This window comes from Trachymyrmex cornetzi, unplaced genomic scaffold, assembly GCF_001594075.2.
Source record: "Trachymyrmex cornetzi isolate Tcor2-1 unplaced genomic scaffold, Tcor1.1 scaffold302, whole genome shotgun sequence".
NCBI classification, from domain to species: Eukaryota; Metazoa; Arthropoda; class Insecta; order Hymenoptera; family Formicidae; genus Trachymyrmex; species Trachymyrmex cornetzi.
In genome coordinates, this window is record NW_017297714.1 from 951,896 (window position 1) to 961,927 (window position 10,032).

Here is a 10,032-nt window from a genome sequence, read left to right on the forward strand (position 1 = left end):
AAATGACTATAGTTGATGCTACTACGATAAATACGAAAAAATATACATATGTACTACATACATAAAAAATTGTGATATTGACAATACAAGTGAACTTACTGTCTACTGTCAACATATGTGAAAAGCCACATTTATACCGTTTCTTTCTTTTAAAATTGTTTTAAATGTACTAAAATAATCACTTTCCAACTTGTATTTTTAACCTGGATATTATAGAAACACAATTTATTCTATAGAATGTTTAAGCTCTTGAAACCAATAAAAAATATCGGTTATTGTTTCAATGATCGTGTATTAAGGAGATTCTAAAGTGCTAAATGGGTAATTTCAGCGAAATCGGTTGAGAATTGATCGAGAAATTTCTGATCTATTTCGGAAGCTGATTTCAGCCTAAATAACTTCTACGTTAAGTAATAAATGAAATTGTTATTTCTGACCGTCTTAATTACGGATTAAAATTTTACATATTTCGTATTTAAATTTTGTTCGCGCGCTCAATGTATGTATGTACGATAATTCCGGGTTAGGTACGATAATTTACGGCCCTGGTATGATCGGCCACTGCTTCTAGGTTACCAACACTGCTTGGGTAGTGTTAAGCCCGTATCAGACTACCGACTCTGCAAGCCGACCCGACACCAACTCTGACTGCCAACCAATAATGGACCAATCACAATGAGACTGATCCAATGCGATTGGTCCATTATTAGTCGATAGTCAGAGTTAGCAGTCGGGTCGGCTCGCAGAGTCGGTAGTCTGATACGGGCTTTAAGCCCATTCTACATAAGACGCAGAACACGGGTTGCAGGTCGCAAAACTAGAAACTAACCTAAGTATTTTAATTATAATATGATTATAGGACGCAGAACGCAGGACGCAGAAAGTTGGGTGAACTTCAATTTTCGCGTCCTGCGTCCTGCGTCCTGCGTCCTGCGTTCTACGTATTGCAACCTATTAAGGCCGTTCTACATAAGACGCAGTCGCAGGTCGCAAGTAAATCGTATTTCAGATTGTAATAGGTCGCAGACCGCAATACGTAGGACGCAAAACGCAGGACGCGAAAGTTGAAGTTGACCCAACTTTCTGCGTCCTGCGTTCTGCGTCCTACAATCATATCATAATTAAAATACGTTAGGTTAGTTTCTAGTTTTGCGACCTGCGACCCGTGTTCTGCGTCTTATGTAGAATGACCTTTAAGCCCATTCTACATAAGACGCAGAACGCAGGTTGCAAGTCGCAAGGGAAACGTATTTCAGATTGTAATAGGTCGCAGACCGCAATATATAGGACGCAAGATGCAGGACGCATAAGTTGAAGTTGACCCAACTTTCTGCGTCCTGCGGGGGCTGTTGTTAGGTATGCCGCCTTTTTAGCGCATGCGCACTACAGTACTAGTGACTTCTAGAGAAATCCAGTAATGTAAAGGATGAAAATCGCGGGGGCCGGGGCCGCGGGCTAAACTGTTCGTGGTTACGCGCGAGAATCGGAGAAAAGGCATATACATTATATTTAATTTATTTCGCGAAGTAAGATAGGCCGCGGTCCGATTCACGCTTATAGCGTGATTAGTGCGCTCACGGTTGCTTATGGTTGGTCCATTTCATGCCTGCAGCGCCAGTGTGAACACAGTGACGTCATATAGCGTTTTCGATTGGGCAAAAGTTAGTGCGCACTCAGTTCACACCAACACTGGACGAGTTCCATGGGTTGCACTGAATAGTGCAAGTTCAAAAGAATACGCCAAGATTTTCAGTGCTAAAGCTGAAACTCATTTTTGTTCACCTTGAAGCAATGTTCAACAAAATGTTACAAAACCACAGTAAAAGATATTAAGAGTAGGGACAAGACCCCGTTTTCAATTCAACTGCGCAGATTTGCTTGTCCCTATGTATATCCTTAACTATGATAAAACGTGCACTGAACTGGCACCGTCAAAATATCTCGTGCCACTTAGTGCGCACTGAGTGCGCACTACGCGAGTGTCGTGCGATCAAATGAACACGTGACACTAGCCAAGTGCGCATTGGCACTGCCAATCGAACACGCTCTTGGCACTGAGTGCAGCCAGTGCACCCCAATCGAAAACGCTAATAGTTACATAGCACTCACGGTGCTTAGAGTGCCCCTAGATGAAAGGTGAGGCACCGTGAGCGTCATGATTACGTGACGTCAGAAATGCGGGAAAAATAACGGTTTCGAACATTTCAGAAAGAAAGGGCAAGCTGAACACGACAAGACGGCTGCGTTAGGGTCGTCGGGTGAGATATCTATCTTTTTAGGTTATAATATAAGTCCTGCATATAATAGAAAAGATTAAGAACTTCCCAAATATAGGAATAAATATTAAATATTAGAAATAAAAAAATTAAAGGAAATGAATGTGTAAATTCTTAATAGATACAAATAGGATATGAGACATATTATACATATTTTGTGAACCATATTTTATTAATTGTATTTATTGTGCGTTACGTTTAATCTCTATTCCTAATTTCTTCTTCTAGTATTTAATATTTACTAATATTCTTGATATTATTTCTTCTATTATGCGAACCATATATACATACGCTTTCCATTTGCCTTTCATTAGGTTACGTTTTCTAACTTATAAATTGTGCTTACGACCGGTCCAAAATAGAAAAACTTTAGCATGCTATTAGTTTCGGACCGACCATTAATGTCGTAAGCACTGATAGAACTGTGAGCGTGAATCGGACCGCGGCCATAATATGTAAAAGATAAGTATAGATTTGGTGGGATTTGGCAATATGTGATTCACAGTGTAGATTACTTAACTTACATATATTGCCAAATCTCGCCAAATCTATACTTATCTTCTACATATTACATTTTACTTGTCTAGTGCTTCTCGATTCTTTGTTTTCGCGAAATAAATTATATATAATGTATATGCCTTTTCTTCAATTCTCGCGCGTAACCACGAACAGTCTAGCCCGCGGCCCCGCGCTTTTCATCCTTTACATTACTGGATTTCTCTAGAACTCACTAGTACTGCAGTGCGCATACGCCAAAAAGGCGGCATACCTAAGACCCTGCGCACAATAGAAGAAATAAGGAATTAGAAATAAAGATTAAATGATTTTAACCTATCAGAAATCGGATACATCGGAATACACGGTTTTTGATAGGTTGAAATCGTTTATTCTTTATTCCTAATTCCTAATTCCTTCTATTGTGCGCAGGGCCTAACAACACTGTCTGCGAGGTGGCACACAGTTGGACACGGCCCGTGTTTTGCGTCTTATGTAGAATAGGCTCTGAAATACGTTTCACTTGCGATCTGCGTCCTGCGTAGAATGGGCTTTACTTGTAATCACTGTGCGTTGAAACGCAATCGCTCCGAGACGCTAGTAATGGCTACGTTTAACAGAAAAAGCAGCTCTGCAACTGTTGTAAAATTCTTGAATATGATTGGTTTATACATTTAGATCCAATGAGGAACTAAGAGCAAGACCAATCATATTGAAGAATTTTACAACAGTTGCAAAACTGCTTTCTCTGCTGAACGCAGCCAATGGCTACGGTCCACTTGATGCTACGAATGCTTCGTAGCATTTTTTGGTTGGTCAATTAATAAAATTCTTTCTTCTGATTGGTCAATCAAAAGTTTCGAGGAATTTGTAACGTCAAATGGACCGCATCTAATATAAATATAAGGCGCCGAAACATTCGGACAGTCCTATATATGAAATAATCCCCCCTAAATTAATTCTGTAAAGAACTTATTGCGAAAAATATTACTTCAGTCAGGATTTTATTTTTATCTTTTCTTTGGAATATTTTTTATTGTAATATCTCGCGTTTTATTTTGTATTTATTTGTATCCAATTCATTTTTACCGATTTAGTTTGATTTATTCGATATCGATTTATTTTATCTTATATTAATTTAACGATGTTGCAGATAAAACGTATAAGAGGGAGTCGGCGTATGAGATGCCCACGACAATGGTCGGTGGTCAAGGTACCACTAATTCGTTGGGACGGAAGGTCGGGACATGGTTTATGTTTGGTAGCAGTAAGAAAAGCGCGCGGCTTCAACCATCCTGAGACAGGCCTACCTTCGTACCGTATATTGACCTGTAAGCTGCAGTTAATGACGCTGCATCGTCCTATCAAAATCCTGGCGCGAGACATCTCGATATCGGTTGCTTCGAAATTTAGGAACCTTTGCGAGCAGACACTCGAGAATATCTTTGTTAACTGATATTCCAATCAGAGTAATACTGTTCACTTTGCAACCGGTCAAACCGTGGAAATTATTCTTCGTGGATCGATGAACGAACCACTGACCGCTAGGACCGAGGATGAACAGCGCCTCGTCATATGTACGGCACGGAGGTGTTAAATGTTAATTCATAAGTGGATTTTGTCCTACGAAGTATACCTCGAATCTTCTTCTAAAGCAGGGAAAATAATCGCTATCAACTGATCTTGATCATCGTGGAGAGGAAAATAGAAGAAACTTCCAATGATTTTTTCATTTACTGCCTCTCTCACGGAAACAGACGTTTGTCTCTATTAAATGTCATCGTTCAATTTAGATATTTGCGGGCAAAAGTCGCTCATTATGCCTAATCAGGATTTTGTGAGTCTTCGAATCGGTGCTCCCCTAATTCTTGGGTCTTAAAGCAATGTTCGATCATCTTCGACGTTACGTATACGGCGGTGCTCAGTCTGAGATTAACACTGTCTAAAGAAAGAACGTTTCGGAGAAGAAAAATATTTGTTACGAGCTGAGAAAGATGTATTCGATCTTGTAGATATTTGACGTTAAAAACTATATTAATAGTAGCGGACATGAGGGTAGATTAGAAAAGTAGAGACATTTAGAGAAGTAGATAGTAATTATAACATAAAGTCAATAGCAGGCTTATGAAGTACTAAAGAGAAAGTACTAGTCATTCTTCATCGCGAATTCTTGATAAACGCCGATGAAAACATGATATACATAATATATGATGTATTGTTACACACGCAATCGCTTTTTGGGTGGTAAAGCTGGCATGGTACGTCACACGGCTGTATTTTTTATGATAATCGAAAGACTGACGACCGAGATGCTTCCTCAAGAGGAAACCTTGAGGTTGTAATCTTGAGAGAGAAATGCGACGGGATCGATCAGGAAATATTTGAATTGAATTAAACAAGCTTCGCCTTCGTTTAGATTATTTGACTATTTTGAGAATAATTTTTTCGACCAATTTTATGTACAACGAGAATCGTTTGTAATAACACGTTCTGCGCAAGTGTTAGCAAGTTCGATCACGAAATTCATATTAATTGATTTTGCGAGGAAATTCTGATCAGCGATTCCGCATACCACTTTTCTCTCAACGAAAATATAGATGTATTTTGTAGAGAAAATCTCAAGCGAGCTATACAAGGTAACTCTTACTGCCTAACTAATGTTCGTTATTTCGCGTCATAATGGTAGGTAATATTTGTAGTAGTTTGTACGAAATTGGGAATGGCAAAAAGATAAGGAAAAAACGAGAAGATGAAACGCAAAAGCAAAGGAAAGAAAAATAAAGTTTATGTTTTCGCGGAACAACATAATAGCAGTATTATTCATACAGATGAAAAAAGTAATTAGTCAAGATATGTAAATACTCGCATATCACGCCTCCTTATTCAATTGCGATATAAAGCACCAAGCTTTTAAAAGAAAAAAAAGATTGAAGAAAGAAGAAAGAAAGAGGAAAAAGGAGTGATCGAGGAAATCTCTCTCAATTTTTTCTACTCTTGTATGAAAGATGCATAATCTAGCAACGAAAAAATATCTGTCAGCCAATAGAACCTCTGTGTTAATTGTGCATATTATCTATGCGGTCCCTTGACAAAATGTTCGATCTTGCAGTTTTAGCGACTTAATCACGGATTCTGAAAGTTTCCAACACTGCCAATAAGTTTAAAGAAATACGTCTTCGTTCATTAGAATTGTTTGATCCGGTCTGTAATAGAGAAAGAGATCGGTGCGTTTTCGATTTTCTCTTTACATACGAGGGATAAACGCGATTATTCTGTCTTTTTGATATTTGTGTCTAAAGGGATGTAACACAAGTATGGGCGAGGCGATACTTACGTTTTGTATAACACAGAAAAGTATATTTTTACTTATTTCCCGACAGCGTAATTTACTATATATGACGAGGACAATATAATGATAAAAGAATGGATCAAGATTCCTACTGTACAGAGAGATCATTAGCCTGTTGATGTTTAGACTTAGAAGAGGCGCAATTTGTTGCTGAATCCAACTCTCATTTCAGAGTTATTTTTATAGAAGAAATGACTCATTAATTCAAATGTGATTTTTTCAATAAGTATCGCTAATACATGAAATGCTTTAATGGCCAACATAAGTATAAGGAAGAGGTGTAATTTGTTAAAAATAAGTAGCGGAAAGATCCCGAGCAACACGCAGGTCTAAGAGACATCCTTCAGAGGAACGCCTTCTCAATAAGTTTTACAGGCATCTTTTGACGACACTCGTGTTGTCTACGGGACAAGATATTGTGTAATGCACAAGTAAGCACAACTTTTCACAAACAATTCACAAAACTGTACTTGCACTGTCACGACGGAGAAGTAATCGAAATCTGTGAACATTTCGTATCTTGCACTCACGAGCTCTCATGTATTGACAGGTGAATTACATATCTAACGTAATCTTAACACCGATTAATTTATATCTCGGAGAATACTATCCTCCCTCCCCCTTTTTTCAGAAATTGTCATACAAGCAGGATTTGCACAAAACTTAAGGAAAAACGCTTCGAAGCAATAAGTATTAAATTAAGCGTTATTGTTATAATTTAGACAGTTACGTACATATAACGTGTTTAAAAGCGTGTTTATATTTTTCCTGAGATTTGATATTGATAACCGTGTGCGTACACTCTGAAGATGAAGTAAACAGATAATTTTTTTTCTATTTTTTTCCATAGCGAGCTCGTTACACTAACAATGCAAGAGGAAAAGCACAGATAACGTATGATATCGCTGTTTTCTGTAAATATATAGACGTATTTTGTAAGTGTAAATACTGTAGACCTACTTTCTTGTTAGAAGAAATACTTCACGTTTTGTAGTAATTAAGTGAAACTTACTATTTAAGCAATATATATGACGTTCATATAGTTGATTACTGATTAAACGGTGATATCATTTTGTATATTTGTATATTTCTTTAATTTAATCATCTTGACGATAACCCGTCATTGCGAAATTAATTGTTCGCTAATTATTGTTTACAATATGTACAATAGAATGTTATACAATGATTGTCATTGTTCTCCAAATACAAAAACACACACGCACACACACATATTACACACAGGTGTTTCAAAATTTCGCAATACAAAATATAGTAAGAAAGTTCTCGAAAAATTAAGTAAAAAAGTTATTCATAAATTTTTATTGTAAGCAGTAATTTTTTTGAGATGGTGAGAATATATATTTAAACATGGCCAATTACATTTAGATGACCTATCCATGAATTACACTTACAATAGTATTAGTGAACACTCCTTTTAGCGCGCTCATTAATACACAGATAATCTGTAATTGGCCATATCTAAATTCTTGTATCTCACAACATATCGCTTAAAATAAAAATTCATAAATAACTGTTTATTTAACTTTTCCAAAACTTTCTTGCTATAGTATTTTGAATCATTTTGAGACACACTGTATATACATATGCTGAGTTACAAATATGTAAATAAACATTTTATAACTATTATACTTGTTCATGTGTGTGTTCTTATTCCATCTTAGATATTCATAAAGATATTCATTTATATCAGCAACACAAAGTATGAACAGGAAATCATTTATAAAGATGTATACTCCTTATAAAGATTTAAGTACCGAGTATAGTAATATCTTCATGTTTTGAAACTTGATTTTTCAATTGTGAATTTTCGTCTCTTAATGCAGTTAAGACTTGCTGCAGTTGGTCAATTTCTTCCATTAACAGCATGTTTTCATTCAAGCTAACGGTTAATTTGTCTGGAGCATCTTTTAATTCCATAATGTATTCATAAGCTCGTGCTAGAATACCTCCTTTGCTCTATAAATTAATATTATGATTAACAAATAATGTAAATTATAACAAAGTAAAAAATGATTAAAAGACGAACAAGGATACAACCCTTAACCGACATCGTGAAGAAACCATTAATCGTATAAACATTTTTATTATATCTTTTTGATATTTATAGTCTCTCATTTATCTCCCCCCCCCCCCCCCATTTTTTTAACCAAAACTAATAAAAACTAAAAATTAGCATTGATCCTCATTTAAAGCATGTTAATAGACTTTGACAGACATTGAAAAATTTGATAAGATTCCAATGGACTCACGATGACAGTTGAAGATTAAAAATTTACCATATAAGGACAACAGTCAAGAACGAATAAAAATTAAAGATAATAAATTAAGTAATAGTAAATAATTTATTCGCAATTTTTATCATTGTTCTTCTTATATTGATTTGTGGCTAACAAACCTATTTAATAAGAATTTACAAATGTCTTACTAGTGTTTCTAAATTCGGTTTTGTGTCTTCTTCATCCATGTACTGCTCACAATCTGCTAAGAGTTTTGCCAACTTAGAAATCCAACTGCTAATTTTATCCCTTCTACGTCTTTCAACTTCATTATGTGTTACCCTCCGTCTTTCATCCCTCTAAATATAATTATCTTTCTAAACAAAAAATAACGATAATGTAAAATGTATGAGTAATATTAAATAATGTACCTTCTTTACATTGGTTACAATATTCTGTGATCCTTCTATATGCAGTTTAGCTACACTAGGTACAACTGCTTTAGTGGATTCTGTCGTTACAATGTCATTACTATTACTGAGTACGTATAATTGTCCATTTAATGGTGCAGTCAAAACTTGGACAGTATTATTCACGGAAGTAGCTATCGAAATTTCGTTATCCTCTCTGCTATCATTGCTGACCTGCATAACTTTATATGCTACTGTATTGTTACGTCTGTTTATCGCATACAGGTGGTACTGAATATCATCATCCTGTTGTTCATCAGCATCACAATCCACTATTTCAGCTTCTTCCAAAACTACATCAACAGTCTCGGCTCCTATTACATTCTCATTTGCACTGCAATGTAAGTGTTGTTTTATTATCAAGAAAAGAAATATACATTTACAGTATTAAATGACAAACGCAAAGCTACACTTCTAAAATATATTTATACCTTTCATCGATAGTATCAAAATGATTGGTCTCCATTTTGATACGGGGCAATACTTTTATGATCATCAATTTGGTATATAAATAATAACGCGTTGAAGTACTTGTAGTAATTATAACGAAAAAGTTACAAGTGAGATTACAAACCGGTATTCTTGTAATGATTTACACATGGTGGAATTCTAAAGGTGAAGCATTGCGCATAATAGGGTGGGGATGGAATTTCGTCCAATCAGACCAGTGTTGCCAGGTGCTTTCGTCGATTTTCCTCCCGAAAACAGTCTCGAAATCTCCCTAAATCTCCCTAAGTGAGGTCCAAAAAACCCTAGATTACTCCCTAAAATTGTCAAATATGTTCAAAATAAAATAACAATGGGCCTTCTACAATAAAGCCAGCGGCACACGATGCTTTTTTTCCTGCTGGATTGCTTGCGTGCTACTGTGCTGGCAATCTGACTGGCTACTATTCTGGAAATTGTATGGCTTGCAGGCCCCGCTGTTGGCTGATCCGCTGGATTTTCGTGTTAGAACCGGTGCTATTTTTCTTGCTTGATTTCATGCTGGCTTATTGTAGAACCAATCACGACATCGCCTCATTTGAAGATGGCCGCTGGGAAGCGTGTAAACATGTGTAATCGTCTCAATCGACGATTTTTCATAAAACGAAAAAATCTGGCAGAAAAAGCGTTGCTCTTCTCCGCGAACCAAAATATTTATCGGTAAAGTTCATGACTCCTCAGGGCTCAGGTTAGGAATTTTTATGTACTTGTAATAAATT

The 10,032-nt window shown here is 36.3% G+C and overlaps 2 protein-coding genes across 3 annotated transcripts in view; one reads left to right on the forward strand and one right to left on the reverse strand.

Annotated features, from left to right (window-relative positions):
- RhoGEF3 (Rho guanine nucleotide exchange factor 3) overlaps positions 1-4,101 on the forward strand; it is a 179,008-nt gene extending 174,907 nt beyond the window's left edge. The window contains exon 23 of the mRNA XM_018509523.1: positions 3,925-4,101. Coding sequence (XP_018365025.1) covers positions 3,925-4,070 — 146 coding nt within the window. The 3' untranslated portion in view covers positions 4,071-4,101. The remainder of the gene's footprint in view (positions 1-3,924) is intronic.
- The window catches only part of LOC108762498 (upstream stimulatory factor 2), a 14,861-nt gene extending 5,413 nt beyond the window's left edge, over positions 1-9,448 (reverse strand). The window contains exons 1-5 of one of the 2 annotated variants that reach the window (XM_018509525.1): positions 9,402-9,447; positions 9,259-9,310; positions 8,789-9,161; positions 8,567-8,716; positions 7,896-8,097 (exon numbers count right to left, since the gene is read on the reverse strand). In XM_018509525.1, coding sequence (XP_018365027.1) covers positions 7,896-8,097; positions 8,567-8,716; positions 8,789-9,161; positions 9,259-9,293 — 760 coding nt within the window. In that variant the 5' untranslated portion in view covers positions 9,294-9,310; positions 9,402-9,447. Of the gene's footprint in view, positions 1-7,895; positions 8,098-8,566; positions 8,717-8,788; positions 9,162-9,258 lie in introns of both variants that reach the window. The other variant, XM_018509524.1, reaches the window with a different exon arrangement.
- Positions 9,449-10,032: the final 584 nt, after the last annotated feature.